This window comes from Lepidochelys kempii, chromosome 10, assembly GCF_965140285.1.
Source record: "Lepidochelys kempii isolate rLepKem1 chromosome 10, rLepKem1.hap1, whole genome shotgun sequence".
Classification (NCBI taxonomy): domain Eukaryota; kingdom Metazoa; phylum Chordata; order Testudines; family Cheloniidae; genus Lepidochelys; species Lepidochelys kempii.
In genome coordinates, this window is record NC_136389.1 from 7908000 (window position 1) to 7928039 (window position 20040).

The window sequence follows — 20040 nt, forward strand, 5'->3', positions numbered from 1 at the left end:
ACTAGCTGCCCAGGTCCAAAAGGAGCAACTTGGACAAAATGAGATGGGGAAACAGAAGTGAAGTGACTTGCCCAAGGTCACAGAAGAGGTCAGTGGCAGAGCTAGGACTAAATCTCAGGTCTCCTGACTTCCAGTATTGTGCCCCACACACTGGATCTCATTTCCTCTCCAGGAATCTGGGCTACTAAAAGGACTACTGCAGGGATCTCCCCCTATGGTGTCCTTTCACCTCTCCCTGTACTTAGCACTGAATGCCCATGTGAGCCATGAGGGCTCTGGCTGGTTGGCACAGGGCAGCAATGTGGTGCTAAGTGGTTCTATCTCATACCTCTTGGGACAGAGTCCGACTGGCAGCATACACATGAGCAGTACTGGATGAGCAGTGAGGTTATTCTGTTCAGGTTCTTATTCTTATGTCGCACCCACATCACCATACTGTCCAGGCATTGGATCCTCATGTGTATCCTTGGATGAAGCCAATGCCTCATCCCCATCCATGGCATCCTGATATCATGTAGAACTATTGACTTGGCGAATGTGTCCCACTGTAGACAGATGCGCCCAAGTGTTTGTGTCTACCTTGCCTGCTACTGCCCAGAAGTGGTACAAGTCAGAATGTTTCTATAGCTATTGGAGAACCTTACTGATCCAAGCAAGAGGGTCTGTGTTTTCAGAGCCGAAGGTCGCGGGTGCTGTCTCTTGTGATGACTGTGGTGGCTGTAACTGTGGGTTCCTGACAGTGTCACTGTTTTATAAAATATTTTTCATCACTCTTGTGCCAGTAGCGGCTAAGGAGTCTGATGTGACAGCACAACTTGCAGTCAGGCTCCTCATCAGCTAGGGTCGTCTTTACATAATGCCCACTGTTGTATATGCCTTTAGAATGCCAAACACGACTTCCTTTTGGCTGGCTATGGATGGGGCACTGATTCATAAACCTACATTTTTCCTCCTGGAAGAGGATTCCCAGCCTTCCCTAGACTGTTAAGAGCACTGATGCTGCCAGTTCATGTGGTGGTGTGTCCTTCATGGTTTTGGGGGCTTCTTTTCCTACAATCTTTCCTAATGCTTCCCCTCTTGTGTGCGGGGAGAGGCGCTTCCTTTGTAGCAACCAGTGGAGGGGGATATATTGGTGGGTCTCTACTCAAGCTGCGACCACAACCCTAAATTTCACTTACAATTCAGAGTAGCTGAATGTTTCTGTTGAAAGAATTCACAGTGAAACAGCTAACAATGTTGACATTCCAATTATCACCATTAGGCTTCAGAGTGAACACCCAATTTAGAGTATATTTATATACGTGTGTATGGTTTCAGCCTGTCACTCTGCAGACTCAGGCAGACAGCAATGATTCTAGTCAAATTCAGGTTTCTTTTTTAACTATAAGGGCTAAACTTTTTATTAAGTAAAAACTTAAATTCTTTAGAAATTGAAGGGGCAACCAGAGAATTTGAGTGCATGAGTCCCACCCGATCTGATCACTGTTGGTGATGTGACTTCTTCAGAAGCAGAACTGGTGGGCTCAGGGAACTATACCCAGCTGTCTTTAGCCAAAATGCCATAGATAGTAGCGGGAATATATAAAAAATGAATGAATCTTCCTTAAAATAGCTCAGACTTGGTGGATCTGAATTTTATCCGTAATAAAATAGGTTTTTGTCACCAGCTCGCATTGTGCCAGATGGAACGCTGTATGTGTTTGCTGACGCTTCTGATTCCGAAGCGAATGCTAAATATAGGTTGTAGGCATTGCCATAAATTAAAGAAAAGGCATCTTTGACTGTCTTGAGCCTGTCTAATGGACACGCAGACCCTGTCTGGAAGTGCAGGGATTATGCTATGGCTGTATATATTGCAGGTCTGAATAGGCCTATTAGTTTGGGGTGGGTCTCCTTGCTTCTGTCTTCAGTGTCTTTAGGAACAGATTGTCAGGGAGGAATGTTACACAGCCCAGAAGGGATGAGCTGTAGGACTCTGAGGTAGTGGGGGGGCTGGGTGAGGCTGCCCTCTGTCCCTAGGGGCCCTGGATGTATGAGGTTGGAGCATGGAGTCCCTGGGTATAGAAGGCAGCTCCAGGAGCCGAGCCCAGCTCCCCACTGTCTCAGCTGGGCTCTGCACAGTGCAAGGATCCACTTGCAGGTGTCCGGCTCTGTGCTGTGCCATTTAGCTATGTCTGCAAATTTGGAATTTTGCGGGGCTTCCCCCCCCTGCTGCTCTACAGCCCTGGATGTTTGTCTGGCTTCCCTTGCACCCGAGCTCCAGCCCTTTTGTGGTGGCTTCCCACTCCTGCAGCCTTGGCTCCCTTCAACCCTAGCTTTTCTGCCCGGACTTTCCCCAGCCCATGCAGGAACGTCATGTATAAATACAACTCTTACACAAATCAAAGCTCTTCGGTGCCTTGTTAGGTGCAAGGAAACTGGCATGGCACCACCTATAACAGGTTCCCCCCACCTCAGCCTAAGGATAGTGCGGGGGCTTGGAGCGAGGTTTGTGCTGCTCTGTTGAGAGATGGATAGGACCCTGCTCTTCTCACTGAGCATGGGGTCTTGCAAAACATAACTCCAGCCCTGCCTATAAAACCACCAGATCAGGCCCCGGCCGCACCCTGGGAGGGGCCGAGAACCAACCACAGCAACCCTTGAAATCAATACCAGAGGAGAGGGGTGGTCCCCTCACAGGATCAACCGTCTTGTGTTGCGGAAGGGCGCCAATCAGGATCGGCCCCGTTGGACTAAGGGCCACGCAGGCACGTTCGGAGGCATGGTCCCCGTCCTGAGCTGACACTGATAAAGAGGGATGAAAGCCCCGGCTTGGCTGTAGACTTTGGGAAGGACCTATCGATCTGCCCCCTCCTCCCTGGCACTGGTCGTGACCGCCACGCCACTGGACGACTGCCTAACCCCAGGGCGAAGTCCAGCGCAGCCTTGCCTTGCCAGAGCCCCACCAAACCCCTCCGGCCGGCAGAAAGTGGCACCCCACTAAAAAAGGTCAGTGATTCCCAACTTAATTTCCCTCCTGCCCTGGCCTGACTCCCTGGGGCCAGTGGCTCCAACCCAGGGGAGAATTGGCTGGAGCTCAGCTGCCCTGGAACATGCTGCTCTGAGCCTGGAGGCTTTTGCGGAGCACTCAGCCACCCTGCATCCTCTGGGCCTTGTAGTTCTCTGCACAGAAGCCGCTGGGAAGCCTGGGTGGAGGAAACTACACTTCCCAGAATGCCCTGGCAGGGTTTAAAGTGATAACCAGGAAGCAGGGCTGGGTGCTTGCTGGGGGGGAAGGGCTGTCACAGCTGATCAGGGGGTGAGGGCGTCCAGAGGTTCCACTGAATGCCCCTCACCCCCAGCCTGGGCATGGTTTGTGTCCACACAGGTTATAAAAGGCTCAGGGCCTGGTCAGTTTAGGAGATAAGCTGAACTTTGAATGCTGGTAGGTGGTGCTTTGCCATCCCACTTGGACTGCTGTGGAGGACTGAGTAATTTGGATTATAGCAAGGTATTGGTTGCAAATTTTGCTGTTCATTTGTGCAGTGGTTTTGTGTGTGTGGTGGGGGAAGCACGAGACGTGCTTTCATTCGCTAGGATTTAAATCTAGGGCTTGGAGAGCAGCTAATGGTGTGCATTAACTAGCTTCCCTGGTCTGTAACATTGACACACACACCCAGGGGTGGGGTCAGGCAGTTAGTCTGTCAGTGGATTTCAGTTTGTACTTCCTGATTTAGGGATAAATAGGTAAAATCAGGGGCAGTTCTGTGTGAGGCAGCTGTGTTAACTAGACTGTTTTGCACAACAGAATCTGACTGTAGGAATCATAGTTATGACCTGACACTAACATACAAAAATATTGTCATCCATCAGCGTTCTTATGTTCTGTGCAGAGCTGCACTGATAAATATCTTCTCCTCCCCCTCTTCCCCCTGCCTGTTGTTCCTTTGAAATTGGTGCAGGGCTAGGGACCAGCTCGGGACCAGCTCGGCTTTAGTGGGAGGCGGTGGAGGGAAAGGGCCTTTATCTGTCATTAGCTGCTGCTTTGGGGTTATGTTGACCTCACATCATTTGCTTTTGCTATCAGTGCTCTGGCAGTTACAACTAAGCCATTAATAGCCAAGGTATTTTTTGTCTCTTTCAGAAGTCTTTCTGAAGAGTTTAATAACAATTTGTATGGAAGCACTGCTCTTAGTGCCTCACCTCACCCCACTCCCGTGTTATTGCAAATGTCAGTGGTTTAGGAGGAGTGAACATTCCTAAAATGATCTGACCACATTTTGGCAGAGTATTGTGTCTTGTGTTTACATTGTAATTCTTGCAGCTGCTTTGCTCCGTATTGAGACTCAAAGCAGGGAGGAGGGGGAGGTTGTTTTCTCAGCTGTTATAGGCCATCCTCCTGCTTGTGAGCTGCTGAGCACTCTCCAGTCCTGCTGACTTCGGTGAGTGTTATTTGGGGCTCTCGGTAGTTGGAACCCCGTATTGCTGCAGACGGGCATGCTGTAACATGGATTGTTGTAAAGATGAGCAAAAATGTGAAAGCAGGAGCGCTGTGTCACACAAACCATATGTTACTTCATCAAACTATGCTGAAAACAAACCAGTGTGCGTCTGGTGAATGCTACGCTCCGGCTTTAGGAAACTGTGTGTCTGCTTTCATGTTTGTTTGTGTTGGAAGAAATCTCCAGGGTATATTTAGTTCTTCCCTGTGCATAGATATATCTGTGAGTAGTTGTGGTATTTTCATTGCCTACAAAGCTAGTCACACACTATTTCACCCTTTATTTCAGTGACCTTTTAGGGTGCTAGTTTCAATATTTACCTGGATACGGAACTCCCTTAACTTCAGTGGAGGTACATCCATCTATTCCAGGGCTCAGTGTGGTCCACTGTGTATATTTTAGGTACTATTGCCTTATAAATGACTTAGACGGTCGAGCCCAATGGGTGTAGAATCAGAGTCCGAGCCAAGGCCGCTTTAGATGGGCACTGAGAATCCACTCCATATAGCGTACCTGGTTTTTCCAGCACTCCTATAACTGAAGTGTGACTCCCAGCATAATGTTTACAAAAAATTATCCAGTGGCTTGGCTGAGGAGCAACTGGGGAAAGCTGTTACTTATCTGTGTAATTACTAAACGAAATAAAGAATAGCACGTGTGCAAAAATGTGATCCTCTTCCCCTATCCTTTCTATGATATTTGCCTTTTTAAATTGTAAATTCATCAAGGCAGGGACCATGTCTACCTCTAGGGCCATGATCCTACAATGGATGGACTGCTGAGTCTACGGCAGCCTCACTGACATCAATGCAGTGACCCATTACAAGAGTGCCCCCGCTCTTTGTACAGTGCATGGTCTGATGCTGGATCAGGGCCTGTGTCTGTACAGCGCCTAACACAGCAGGGCCCTGGTCTTGATCCAGGCCTTTGGGCAGAGCCATAGTATAATCTAGGCCCTGTTTCAACTCTTCTATCCCCCTTTTTTAGAGCGCCCCTTTGCAAATCCTGCAGTGTCTATGATTTCTGTTGCTATCTTTGGGAGGAAAGTGAACAGCCCTTTTGCTGACATGAGTCTTTCTTGTCTTACACATACAGTTACTTAGTGACTGATGTGGTGCCGAGTTCAGATTGTGCTGCGTTTGTTTTAATTTCATAACAGTACAAACCCCTTGGAGAGACACCGTCCTAATGACTTGAAATTAGACGAAGGTTTCTAACCATCAGAGGAGTGAAGTTCTGGAACAGCCTTCCAAGGGACGCAGTGGGGGCAAAAGACCTATCTGGCTTCAAGATTAAGCTTGATAAGTTTATGGAGGAGAAGGTATGATGGGGTAACATGATTTTGGCAATTAATTGATCTTTAACTATTCATGGTAAATAGGCCCAGTGGCCTGTGATGGAATGTTAGAAGGGGAGGGATCTGAGTTACTACAGAGAATTCTTTCCTGAGGATCTGGCTCGTGAATCTTGCCCACATGCTCAGGGTTCAGCTGATTGCCATATTTGGGGTCGAGAAGGAATTTTCCTCCAGGGCAGATTGGAAGAGGCCCTGGGGTTTTTTTGCCTTCCTCTGCAGCATGGGGCATGGGTCACTTGCTGGAGGATTCTCTGCTCCTTGAAGTCTTTAAACCATGATTTGAGGACTTCAGTAGCTCAGACATAGGTCAGAGGTTTATTGCAGGAGTGGGTGAGTGAGATTCTGTGGCCTGCATTGTGCAGGAGGTCAGACTAGATGATCATAATGGTCCCTTCTGACCTTAATATCTATGAGTCTGTGAATGAGTTCCCCCCCTTGGCCTGCGAAAGCACAACCAAATCTGTTTCATGTTGGCGGCAGTGAATTTGATGGGTTCTGGAGGAGAAAAGAAATTGAGCCTCCTATTAATGATGTTACTGACAATGAGTTAATAGGTCAACAAGCCAGGATGTTGCTTGTCAGGTATTGACGGGGTGCTCAGTGCTATATGAAATGGGGGGGAGAGGAAGTCCCTGTCCTTGCCCCTCAGGGCTTAGAATTTAAATTAGGTACAGACCATACAGTCCAGACATGTTGTGCACTGGATTATTAGAAGACGGACCATTGGTTAATGCTGAGAATCCTTGTCTTTTAAGGAGACACTTGACTGAAAGGAGGACTGGTCTAGCCTTGTGTCCACAAGTCAAGGACCGCCACAAGGTCAGCCAGCAGGGATCACAGTAATCTAGGGTTGCCAACTTGGTAATATTTAAAAACCGGACACTCCCGCAGGAGTGCTAGACCCTCCCCTGCCCTACCTTTTCCCTCTGAGGACCCACCCTTGCCCCACCTCAGGGCCCTACCCCTGTCTGCCCCCATCACTCCCTGCTTTTCCCTTCCCACCCGCTCTGCCCGGGTCAGGAGGGACTTGCCTGTGGAACCAGGTCTGGGAGCTGCAGCCACCTGATGAAGGTAGGAGGCGGCCCTGGCTGAGTAGGGGCTGGTGAAGGTGATGACCTGGCGCCTCCCCCCCATCAGTAACCGGGCTTTGGGTGTCCGGTCAGTAGATCTGACTGGACACTGTCAGGTCCCCTTTTTGACTGGACTTTTAGGTGCAAAACTGGGCACCTGGCCACCGTACAGTAATCGGTAGAGCTAGGATTGATAGGAAAGGGTCCGGGTCCGAGTCAGGCTCGGGTTGGAGACCGGAGGTGTGGAATCCTAGCAAGCTAGACCTCTTCGTGGTTACCCAGACAACTTCCTGGGGCTGGCCTCCAGAGTTAAATAGAGAACATGGGCCAATCAGAAGGCCAGAGGGTGCTGTTGCTCTGATCCTTTGGGCAGCACTTCCTGGGGTGCCTAACTTCTACAGTGCTCCTTGGGTGTGGCTCTGCATGGCCTCCAGCGGTGATGCAGGAACGCCAGTTGTCCCAGGCTCTGCAGGTTCTGGTCCTATGGATCTGACCTTTTTGGGGGCAGCAAGGAGGCTTGGAGAGGAGTGGCAGATGGTGGCTGACATGGAGTGCAGCTTGCTGGTAGGAGTTAGGAGGAAGGAAGACGTGTCGGCAGTAATGGAGCAGGCCTGGTGCCTGGAATGTGACCATGAGATGTTGGAACATGGCGTGAAAGGCGAGGCCTAGCTGGTATAGGGGAGAGGAATATGGCTGTGCGACCAGGGAGAGGAAGATGGGTTTACTCGCAGCATTTTGTAGAGGCTGGGGGTGTGGAGGGAGAAATTAGAGGCACAGAAGCCTGGCGGATGGTGTGAGTCAAGGCACAATAGAACGGTTGCAGTGGGAATGGAGAATAGGGGATGGATATTAGATAGGTCTTGGTATCCAGTATAGGCCTGAGCCTACGTTGGGAGTTCTGTCTGGGCAAGGAAGGGCAGGATCAGGCCTTGTGTGAGCTATTCCTGTAGCTTTGGGTGACCAGATGTCCTGATTTTATAGGGACAGTCCTGATATTTGGGGCTTTGTCTTATATAGGCACTTGTTACCCCCACCCCGTGTCGATTTTCACATTTGATATCTGGTCACCCTACTGTAGCTCCTTCCAAGCACTGTAATTTTCAGAAACATTCTGTAAGTGAACCCTTGCGGCCTCCTTCTGGATTCAGTAATTCCCCATTTGTCCGTGATTGTAAAGCATCTGAAAGACGCCCTTTGAAATAGCTTGTGTAATTCTAGCTTTAAAGCGAAAAGCATGGACAGGTTGCTGCTGAAAGAGCACAATGCGGGAATGGATTCCCGAGGTTTGAGAGAATTCAGTTCTCTGCAGCCCTTTAGCCTTGCAAAAACGGGGTTGAGCTGTAAATAAATTGCATCTGATCTAATGGCCCAGCTCTTCCCAAATCGCACTGCAATTCTAGATAATTCAGAGGACCCACGAGGCGGTCGGGAGTGCAAGTGAGCTCCTTTCTCTGTGTGTGCAAGATGAAGCTATTTCATGCTTAGTGCACTGGGTACCCTTCAGGGAAGAGGCCTCTTGCAGTCAGTCATTGCTCTCTTTTAAATATTGGTATTACTTGCATGGTGGGATCTGAGATGTGGGCTCTGAGAATCAGACTGCAGTTGGAGCTCCCATCTAGTCTTTGTGTGGCCCCTCCTTCACGAGAGTATCTGAGTGCCTCACCAACAGAGTGGTTCAAAAAGTGAAAACCTTTGATGGCTTGAAGTGGTCTTAGCTTCAGAACTGTTTGAAACAGACCCATTTTGCGGGGTTTTTTTGTTTTGTTTTTTGTTCTGAACTGTTTTTCAAAGTGGTTTGCAGAATGTTTTGGTTTTGCTAATCCCCAAATTGAGCTGTTTTCAATTAAAAAAAAATTGGGGAGGGGAAATAAAGGTAGGAAGAGTTTTTACAGAAAAATTGACAATATCGACAATTTTCTTTTTCAAAAAAGACCCCCCCCCTTTTTTTTGGATGAAAAATGTCTTGCTCAAAAGATCCTGATCCGCTTCATTCGCAAACATGGATGAATTTATTCTCCAGACACCCGAAGAGGCAGGTAGGTATAATTCCCACTTCACAGAAGGAAAACCTGAGGGCTGGAGTTGGGGTAGTAACTACCAGGTCACACAGGAAATCTGTGGCAGAACTGGGAACTGAGCCCAAATCCCTGGAGTCTCAGTCCAGCTTTAACCACAAAATCACCTTTCCTCCCTGGTAGTGAGCTGAGGCACTAGGAAATACCATGCCCTTTTATTTAGCTCAGAAACATATATTTGGATTTCCCGCACGACACACCCTTGTGGTGCCTACCCAAATACCACCCCTCCCCCTTAAACACGTTTAGTTGTGTCTGAATCACAGATGAGAAATCTACTGTGGGGAGGGGTAGCTCAGTGGTTTGAGTATTGGCCTGCTAAACCCAGGGTTGTGAGTTCAATCCTTGAGGGGGCCATTTAGGGATCTGGGGCAAAAATTGGAGATTGGCCCTGCTTTGAGCCTGAGCCTCCTGAGGTCCCTTCCAACCTGATATTCTATGCTATGACAGGATGGAAGTGGTTGATGCCCTTGTCTCTGAGCGCTTGCAACTTCTACTGGTCTGGCTCTCAGAAGCACTCAGTAATCCAGTCAGGGGCAGGAGGCTCGGTATTAGGGTCACACGCGGTCCATATTTAGTACCTAGCATCCTAACTCCACAAAGCACTTTGCATACCTTTCCAACATCCCTTGGGGGCAGCAAAAGGATTTGTCCACCAATGCCACTGAAGCCAGTTCTGGGGTTACACATGGCACAGTAATGCTTCGCCACAGTTTAGGACAGGAAGTGAAGAAGAATACAATATCCAGCTGACGCTCGGGAGGGAATCTAGAATGCGACATCAGAGTCCCGATTTCAGCAGGACACTGGCGATAATGGGCCCCTTTTACCTAAATAAATCAAGCTGTGGGTTCTTCATGATTTCAACTTTATCTCTTTTGTTGGTGCTTCTAGCAGCACAGCATCCTTTAGTGCCCCCAGCCTCCCGGAGGTGCCTTCTACTGATCTGTACATTTCCTTCAATGTCCATTGGAGGTCTCCAGTCCAAGTACTGACCCACTGCAACCCTGCTTAGCTTGTGGGAGCTCACGGGACCAGAACGCACAGCGATAGGACTACAGACATTTATGTGGCAGGAATATACTGCAGTAGACTCAGTTGCTGGAAGAATCTGATTTACCCTTCCCATGGGCCTGTATTCAGCCTTCTAAAAGATGCAATCTAGAAGATAGCTCGTGACCATGCGAGACGGATGCCCCTGCTGACTTTGTTCCTTTCCCGCAGGTTGATTCCTCAGCCATGACACTGCTGCTCGGCTATGTCAAAATGACCGATTCCACCTTCGCTGCTGCTGTCCTTTGCATTGCTTTTAACCCGCTTTTCTGGAATGTGGTAAGTGTGCTATCCAATGTTCCCTCTAACTTTTCCCAGGCACGTGTGGGATGAATTTTGTGATGTGTACCAATATGGAGGTCATGTGTGGAGGGGGTGAAGCCGAGGGGTTCGGAATGTGGGAGGGGGCTCCAGGCTGGGGCAGAGGGTTGGGGTGTGAGTGGGGGGTGAGGACTCCGGCTGGGGGTGTGGGCTCTGGTGGGGGGGAGGGGAGGATGAGGAGTTTGTGGTGTAGGGTGCCCTGGGGCTGCAGCAAGGAGAGAGGACTCCCCCCAGCCCTCTCTCGCCGCAGCAGCACCCGGGGACAGGTGCCTCTCCCTGCCGCGGCAGCTCCGCGCCTGGGGAAGAGGTGCTTCTCCCGCTGTGGCCCTTGATAGGCTGCTGCACAGCTTAGAGGGAACTTAGGTGCTATCCATTCCCAAGCCGATAGATATTAACTTGGTTGTTCATTTTGGATGCCATCTGGGGCAGTGACCGTGTTTGGCCTGGTTTCCCGACTGGTCGTTTAGTCTCTGATTCCACCTGGCAGTTGGCTTCTTTTTCCTCCTTAGTAGAAGCCTGGAGGATTTTCAGCCCCCCGACTTTCTTTTTCTCCCTTAAGGGTGTGTTTAGTGCTCTGGGGACGTGGGAGGGCTGCGATGGGATGGGGTGGACTCTGTGATGCAAGTTGAGTGCTTTCTCCCTGAGAGTTTGATTCTGCCCAGTGCAGATGTGGAAAGTTGGGCTTAGAAACACGCAATTAATAAGGGGTGAATAAAGCGGAGACTTGCCTGCCGAGCGCAGCCTTCCAGTTCAGGAGCGGTCTGGGCCTGACTCAGTAAAAAGAGCACTGCTGTGAGATTACTCCTGCCTAGGGGCATCAGCGAGCCCCAGGAAAGGGAGTGCTTAGCTTGATGCCTTATTTTAGCACAACGAGGATCACGTTTAAGCTTCTGCTGCCTCCGACTCACCCACCCCTTGCCCCTAACCTGCTCCCTTGAACTCCGTGAATAAGGGAGAATGGCTTGAAACTTACTACCTGTCAGGCTGGAGGTTGCTATCCTTACATGGGCCTGTGTGTTGCTTCTGCTTGCACTTGTGCTACAGCCTTACCCGCCCCTGTAGCAAGTGGCAGGATCTAGGTCTCGCTGTCTGCCCACCTGGCTCTGCTGCAGGTTGCTTAGGCCATGGCGTACACTTCTTCTCCACAGGAGGCCCAAACAGAGGAGGAAATGCAGGAAGGATTTATCTTCATTTTGTTCTTGTTACTTCAAAAATGCTTCCTCTCCTAAGCCTGCCGGAGCTAGGATGTGTCTCTGTTACATTGGTGTGCAACTGGAGAATAACTCCCTGACTTTGGCCCAGCCACTCCAGATTTATGGTCTGCAAAACAGAGAACAGAACGTGGCGCCTTTGACGAAGTGAAATTAACGTCATTGACTGCCGTGGAATTTGGAAGCCCAGGGACCGTGTTCTGTTTGCAGCTGCTTTGATCCTTTAGCAATTGCGTTTCCTGCTGAATTACTGTGAAAAGGGCTACTTAGGAAGTTGGCACGATCCCTCTTTAGAAAAAGATTAGCACCACTTCTAATACCTTGAGATGCAGATTTGCCATAATGCCTTACAACTCGGAAGTATCTGGCATCTCCTTTTGTCCCTGTTTATTGTACACTGGCTCTATACAAAGAAGACACAGTCCCTGTCTTGAGTTCCTTAAATCAAAGGCCCTGTTCCGTTATTCCTTAAAACTCCTGAATTAACTTCAGTGGGATGGCTCACATTAGGAAGGTCTGCAGGATTGGGCCCTGGATCAGATGCAGACCGTACAGTAGAGGTAGGTATAAGACACACTGGCCGGAGGATCAGTCGGGAGGTGGTGAAGATCAAGGCTTTTGCAGCAGAGCGTTTTCCGAGGGAAATGAAGGGAAGGAAGGCTGCTCACTGCTGAGGAGTGGGAGGCAGTGCCAAGTGTAAAGACAACCCAGAAGGTGTGAAGATGAGAAGGATGGAGAGGGGAGTTAGGAGTGGGGCTTGGGAGGTGCATAGCAGGAGGTGAGCAAGAGGAAATGATAAACATTATTCAATCCTTTATACAGCACCTATCACCATGGCAGCCAGGCACTAATAGTTACAAATATAAAAACATAAACTGCATTAGCCACCCAGGATGATTTGTTAGATAAGTCATCTGCTGCTGCTGCCAAAAATATGTTGACAATCAAGTCATGGGACATTAAAGAAACAAAAACAATCAATGAAAGGCTAAACCAAGTAAACACGCTTTCTGTCATCTCCTGAAGTCCAGCAAATCGTTTTTTGCATAGGCCACAACTCAGTGCTTATGGATCCCGGGCATGGCTGAATGCATGAAACCAACATTGGTAGCTGCTGTCGTGTTATGCCCGGTGGGACCTGCGGTGGGATAAGCACTGTCCATCCCAGGATCATAAAGCTCTTAATAGGCATTAATCAATTTTAATTTCACAACACCCTTATCAGATAGGGAGGTATTATTAATATCCCTCATTTAGAAGGTCACAGGGCAAGTCTGTGCAGAGTAGGGACTAGAACCCATGTCTGACTATAAGCCATGTGCCTTGACTACTCTTTCTCCCTGGGTACATCTAGGGGCAAATCCTCAGCTAATACAAATTATTGTAGCTCCATCGAAGTCAGTGGAGGATGCTTCTGTCATGGAAGCATTAATGGAAATTAGACTCAAAGTGGAATTTTGGCCCAAGGTTTTCAAACGTGACCAGTGATTTTTAGGTGCCCTGATTTTTGGATGCCCAACTTGAGCTGCCCTAAAGGAGCCTTATTTTCAGCATGAAGTTCCCTAATTTTTCAGGTCACTCATTAAAGAGTCTAGTTGTGTCTGTACCTCTAAAAGGAAGATGCCAGGTGAATTCCTTATTGGAATCATTATTTAGCATAACTCCCCCCCCCACCCCAAATTCAGACGCTGGTCTGTTCGGAAAACATGAACTCTAGGGGAAAACCTCATTTAAAAAGGAGGGAAAAATGCTCCATGCTCTTGTTTTGTTTCTGAGTTTGCGGGCTAGGGTTCCTGAGGGTTTGGATTTCTGACTCTTGGAATGTTTGTGAATGCCTTGAGGGATGGCTAAAGGACTAACCCAGGTTTGTATCACCACCTTGTCTGCTCTTAAAGAAGAGAGAGAGGAGATGTACCAGCAGAAACTTCAAAGTGCTTTTTCTGGGTCCGTTCTAACAATTGAAGCACTTTGTCTTCACCAGTAGGTGGCACTGCAGGCAAAATGTGGAGAGTCTCTTTCTGGTGGCAGGGGGAGGGCTGAGGATGGAGCCATAAAAAGGAGCCAGACATAGGTTTGTGTTTATCATTTTTAAAGTGGCATTGGGTATTTCTTCGGGTGCAGGGGATCTGATGGGACTGTTACTATCTACCGCGCTGCTGCGGATGGCCAGCTGATTTACGCTTCTCTGCTCGCTGCTAATGCTGCTCTGGAATGTATCATGAGGGGTTGCAGGTTTCGAATCCAGCTCTGGGGGGTCCCCAAGTGGTACCCAGACTATCACCGCTAACCGACAGCTCTCTGGCACCAGCAGGGAAGGGGGCTAGCAGAACTCTGGCCCATCAGAGGCTCCAGCCCCACCAATTGGCCCAGATGCGCTAATTAAGCCAGATAGAGGCACAGGAAGTTGTCTGAGCAGCTGAGTGGACTCTGGATCTGCTGCTATACTGGCCCCTGACTCCTGGCTCTGGTTTGACCCTGCTACTGTTCCCTGACTCCTGTTTGACCTTTGGCATTGCTGTCTGACTCAGCACTGCCCTCTGGTTCCTGACTCTGGCTTGACCCTTGGCATGGCTGTCTAACTCCAGTCCTGACCCTCAGTGTGACTCCTTCCTGACCCTGATTTTGGCTCAACCTTTGGCATGACTCCCGACCCCGACCGCAGCCCTGACTCTTGGCATCAGCCTGACCCTAGCTCGGGTTCTGACTCTGACTTTGTTTCCTGGGTTCCAACCCTGTTCCGTCCGCTAGGCCTGACTGCCCACGCTCCAGTCTCTACATATATCCATGTACTTTCACCTCGCCAGGCACTACATACTCAGTGTTGCCATGAGATGGGGTTTAAGTATTGTGCTTGCTTATTTCTGGGCAATAATATCCAGTAACTAATGCTCCTGTGAGTTATCACAGTGTATTCTGTCTGGGAACGTGACCTGTCTGAGGGTTTTCTGTAGTAGTTGTTGCTATGATAACTGAATGCTTAGGCTGAGATTTTCAATGGAAGCCTAAGGCACCCAACTCCTACTGACTTCCAGGGGGACTTGGGCCACTAGCTTCCTTAGGCTGCTTTGAAAATCCTAGCCTGGGACGATAGTGCTCAAAAGACTTGCCTGGCAATTTTAGGAGCACTTTGGACTCAATTCAGGTCTGCTATAAGTGGGCGCAGTGCTATTGGCTTCAATGGAGTTGCAACTAATGGCTCCACTTCTGGATTTGCCTTTGTGTCGTCTTAGATTAGTAAAACAAATAGGCTTAGAAATGGAACCTGATTCCCATTTTTTTGTCTTGCTGTAGTACCCAGGTGCCCTAGTAATGCACCAGGCCCCATTGTGCTTGGCACTATAAAAATACAGAATAAGAAGAGGGTCCCTGCCCCAAAGAGCTTCCAATCTAAGTGTTTGACAAGGGCCAACAGCTGGATACTGTCTCTGCCTTTGCCCTTCCCAGCCCCCTTTCTTTGTATCCTCCCCTGCCAGACTTGTCTTTGTCTTCTTCCATGCTGCCAGTCTCCCCTTCATGCACCAAACCACCTGCCTTTCTTCCTCATTCCTTCCCGAAGGCCATTCCTGCAAAGCCTGTCAATAATGATCTCTTTGATTTCTTTACCAGCACCCAATGTACTATGTGTCTGAATTGTTTTGTCTGTGTCTGCACTAGATTGCAAGATCCTTGGTGCAAGGCCTGTTTTTCTGTACAGTGCCAAGTACGCAGTCTGAGCTCCGTAAATGACGGGATGCTGGCCAAAGGGCTGCTTGCGTGTTAAAATACGGACTGTGTGGTTAGAAGGTGATTTAGCAATTGGGTGCTCCAATTTATTTTGCCTGTCTCACTGAACTTCTTCCTGTGCAATTTCTTGCAGTGGTTGACCTGGGTTTTCCATCTTTGCTTTGCACTGTGTTAGAATAAAGACTTAGGATGCCATCCTGGCCCCACTGCAATCAATGGCAAAACTCCCACTGACTTTAGTGGGCACAGGATTTCATCCTTGGGCTTGATACTTAGTCCTTCTGTATTTGGGCTGCGTGTACTTTCATGACAGCAACCAGACGGCAGCTGGGCACCTTCTTTCTGTTCTAAAACCAGGTGTGTTTGATATGCATTTGTTCCTATAAGCACAAGTCTGTGTAAATACAAGGGTTATTTCTTCAGATCGAGATCGATGTGCAAATGAAGCAAGAATTTGTGTGTGTGAAAGAGAGAACACACCTCTAACACAGAATCCCATAAAACTCATAGGGACAAATCTGCTCCTGGCATATCTCCACTGGCAGTCAGAGATACACTTAAGGATGCATTTGGCCCATATTGTCTAACCTTTCAGCATCCACAGCTGCTTCTCCCTCTTCTGGTAGCCACATGGATGAAAACTTAAAAAGCCATCCCAATTAAAAGCCAACTCTGTCCAACAGGTGGCCACAGAGTTATGTTGCTCTTGGACATGTTCTTGCAGTGATTTTCCCCCCCGCCCCATCCATCACCTCCAGTTTACCGCCTGCTGCTGACCATTATGAAATAAGCTGTTATGTGCTGTGATTCCCTGAGTCAGAATCCAAGAGAAGAATGGGAAGGAAATACGGGACACGCTGGAGCTTCTGCTTCATATAACTGATTTCCTTGTGCATTTTTTTGTGGGGGCCAGTGATGGTATCCAATGGTTAGTACATGGGACTGGGAATTAGTACATGGGAGGTGATACGACCTAGGTTTTGGAAAGTGACTAGTCATTTTGGGTGCCTGACTTGAGACACCTTAAAAAGTCCCTATTGTCAGAGGGGTGGTTGCTCAGTGTTTTGTGAAAATCAAGCCCCTTTAATGTGTCTTGAATTGGGCACCCAGAACCAATAGTCAACTTGGAAAATTGTGGCCATGTCTAGTCCCACCTTGAGCAAGTCTCTCAAAAGTCACAGACTGGGATTTTCAAAGGGGCCAAAGGAAGTTAGATGCCCAAATCCCATCGAAATGCACTGGAACTCAAGTACCTAACCCCCTTGGGCTACTTTGAAAATCCCCACTTCCTCTGTTTTGTAAAATTAGGGATAATAATGTTCACTCACCTTTAGGAAAGTGCTTTGAGATCCTCTTATGAAAGCTGCTACGCAACTGTGATTATTATTTGCTTGGGCATGTAGAGATTGTCAAATCTAATAAGGGTATGAAAGATACATTTGTGGGCCAATAGAGTGGTGAGGAATTTCTTTATTGGGGGAAATTCGATGATGGAGTCTCAAATGCATGCTGACATCTGCTTTTACGTGACCCAGCGTAAGATCTGATACATTTTGTCATTCTTTGTGCTGGGAGAGAATTGCATAATCATCGTCCTCAGCCTTTCAAAGCAGCCAGTGATAACTGTCTTCATCTCCTACGACTCATGGCAGGACCAAAGATGTTCAAAGAAAAGTTACGGGTGATTTTTATCTGTGTGGCTAGTCAAACCATAGTGGATTTGTGGTACTTTCTACCTGATCGGGCAATGTAGGTTCAGACAGTCCTGCGTAATGCTTGTTGCAGGTATGTGACAACTATCATCTTGGCTAACTCATAAGAAAACACCCCAGGATCTCGATTGTCAGGACTGTAACATTCTTTGTCTGTGCCAGCACACCTGTTTAGCAGCTAAATTTAGAGTTTCAGCATCTATGCGCCGGCTCTGATACATACAACAGGCGCTAAAATCTGGGTCAGATATCCTACTGTATTCAGTGTCACAGTTGGGAGACTTTGTCCTCCTGAGACAAAGCAGTGCCTGTTGTCTGAATACAATTGGCAGAGGGGGAGAGTGTTTCTCTTTGGTATTATTTTCTTTCCTCTGTATATTAAGTAATTTTGTTTTTGTTTTAATCCTCTAGAAACCATGCAGCGTCCGTTAAGGTGACCAGATGTCCTGATTTTATGGGGACAGTCCCAATTTTTGGGTCTCTTTCTTATATAGGCTCCTATTACCTCCCACCCCTGTCCTGATTTTTCACATTTGCTGTCTGGTCACCTTAGCATCCGTTGTTAAATACATCGAATGGCTCGGATTTTTACAGATGTGTATGAGAGGAGGGATGGCTGGATGGTCAAGGTGCTAGCTGGGACTTAGGAGACCAGGGTTCAGTTTTCTGTACTGCCGCAGGTTATGTCTACACTACAAGTGCTTCGGCTGCAACTAGGCTTCTGTAGTGTGGACATTCACAACAGTGACCGAAGGGGTTTTCTGTCACCATCCCCTCAAAAACTAGCATCAGTACTGGGCCTTAGCTTGGCTTAACTTAACTCTTTCACACCCCTGAGCAACGTAGCTAGGTCGACCTACATTTTAGGCGTAGGCAAATGTGACCTTGGGCAAATGTTGCTTTAGCTGTGTTGGTCTCAGGTTATTAAAGAGTCAAGATGGTCAAGGTACACTAGTATCTTTTACTGGACCAACTTCTGTTGGTGAGAGAGAGAAGCTTTCAAGCTACACGGAATTCATTCACCTCACCCACCTTGTGTCTCTAGTGACCTTGGGCGAGTCAATTAGAGTATGTCTACACTGCAGCGGGGAGCGTGTTTCCTAGCACAGGTAGATAGACCTGCATGCTATTTTTAGCATGCAGGTCTATGTGGCCTGGGCGGCAGCTCATGCTAGCCACCCATGTACATAACCAGGGAGTACGTGTGATTGCACTCAGGCAGCTAGCCCCATCTGCCACTGCTGCCCTTTTGAGTATGCTGGTGCCTATCTGTCTCCCTGCCCTGGGAAGCACGTTCCCAGCTGCAAAGTAGACGAACCCTAATTAACTCATTTGCTGTCTGGTAGGGCAGTGAGCTGAATCCTGGTTTTCTAGGTCCCAGATTAGCACCCTAACCACGAGTACCATCCTGTCTATCCTACCATTATAAAAATCTGGGCCATTAGAAGCAGTTAACAAAAGATGGTGCAAGTTTTTCTACAGGATTCTATTATTATTATTATTTATTATTATTATTTTTTAAAGAAAATGCTAAGGTAATTAGAAGCATGCCCAGAAGAAAGGAAACCATGAAAGGAAGGAGAAACCCCTTTCATTTTGCAATGGAAACGTGTATCATTTTATGGTCTAGAATCCTGTGGCACCAGCTGAAAGTCTGATTCTGTCCATTTACATATTTAAGATTTAGAAGCCTGTGGGGGAACATTTACAAAGCAAGTCTGAGAGGTCCACTTTCGTTGGCACCCAGGGAAGAGATGCACACTGTACTTTGGGGGTCTCCGGAGGTGTCTAAGGGTCTGAGACGTCCCTGTCCTTACAACAACTCTATAGTGTATTTAAAGAGCAGCATACTGTATCATCCCCCTGACTGTTAATGATGGCGCATATTTTGAATGGACCAGTTGTGTAAGAGCTTCTTTGGTACAGGATAAAGATGGCTTGAAGTACAATAAGTGCTCTTTCCCGTCCAGTCGCCACAAGCTGCTGGTTTTTCAGATTTCATCTTCCGATTCGTAGGCATTTTGTATTCGGCTGTGAGCCTTATGTGCTGCCAGTCACTGGCTCCGTCATTTGCTTAGCAGAAGTTCTAGAATCTCTGATCCCACTTGGTTGGGAAGTGGTGGTTTCCTCTTTGGAAGAGAAATGCGTGGACCCAAACTCAGGCTATTCTCGCTTAATCTGCTTTTGATTTACGAACGGATGTACACACCACCCATGCTGATTTGCAGAGCCACTGTGCGGCTGCAGCTCCCATTGGAGTCTGACAATTCTGCTGTGCTTCAGATCTGGCTGGCAGCTCCATTACCGCTTTGAGGGAGGGGGCTGACGCAGCAAAAGTAGCCACCACGGTCACACCGTTGTAGCCTCACAGGTAGAACTGGGGCAAAAGCACTCTGTGATTATGTCTCCAGCCAGACTATAGCTTTTCTGTGCCTTAATTCTGAGACTCCTGAATGCTTCGGCTCATTGGTTTGAGATACTAGCCGCCCGGCAGCTTTTATTCCTGTCTTTTGCTATTTTAATGCAGACTCCTACTATTGGACCAGATTCAGACTGGGTTTGAGAGGCAGCAGGTCCGCTGAAGTCAATGGAATTAAACCTGCCTACACCAAGAGGCAGAATTTGGCTCAGTGGGCTCTTCTTAATAAATTGGGAGGCAGGGTGGTCTAGTTTGTTAGCGTAGGGGACTGACCCCATTGAAATCAATGCAGGCTAAAGTCAGTGGCAAAATGGGGCCAGCATTTCACCCCAGGAATCTTGATTTCTGTTCCTAGTCTGTGCAAGCGACTTGCTGTGTGACCTTCGGCAACCACTTTGCCGCTCTGTGCTGCTTGTGTAAAATGTGAGTAATGACACTGAATGATACAGTGCTTTGAGAGCTGTGTAAGTGTGGAGTGTGCTGACGATGCATTTACTTCTTAAACTTCTGTTGCTAAGGCATGAATTACTTTGACAACACAAGCACTAGACAGTTGCCCAATAGTCTTTTTCTCATGCTTCCCTTTAGCTGGTGGGCCTCCTGCCGTTCCTGAGGCAT

General features: G+C 48.1%; 1 protein-coding gene across 5 annotated transcripts in view; it reads left to right on the plus strand.

The window, feature by feature from the left end:
* The first annotated feature begins 3241 nt into the window (after positions 1 to 3241).
* The window catches only part of PEMT (phosphatidylethanolamine N-methyltransferase), a 91673-nt gene continuing 74874 nt past the window's right edge, over positions 3242 to 20040 (plus strand). Inside the window, exons 1-4 of one of the 5 annotated variants that reach the window (XM_073361843.2) lie at positions 3242 to 3490; positions 5641 to 5802; positions 8840 to 8944; positions 10208 to 10315. In XM_073361843.2, the coding sequence (XP_073217944.1) occupies positions 8867 to 8944; positions 10208 to 10315 (186 nt within the window). In that variant the 5' untranslated portion in view covers positions 3242 to 3490; positions 5641 to 5802; positions 8840 to 8866. The remainder of the gene's footprint in view (positions 3491 to 5640; positions 5803 to 8839; positions 8945 to 10207; positions 10316 to 20040) is intronic. The other 4 variants (XM_073361846.2, XM_073361844.2, XM_073361845.2 and 1 more) reach the window with 4 other exon arrangements.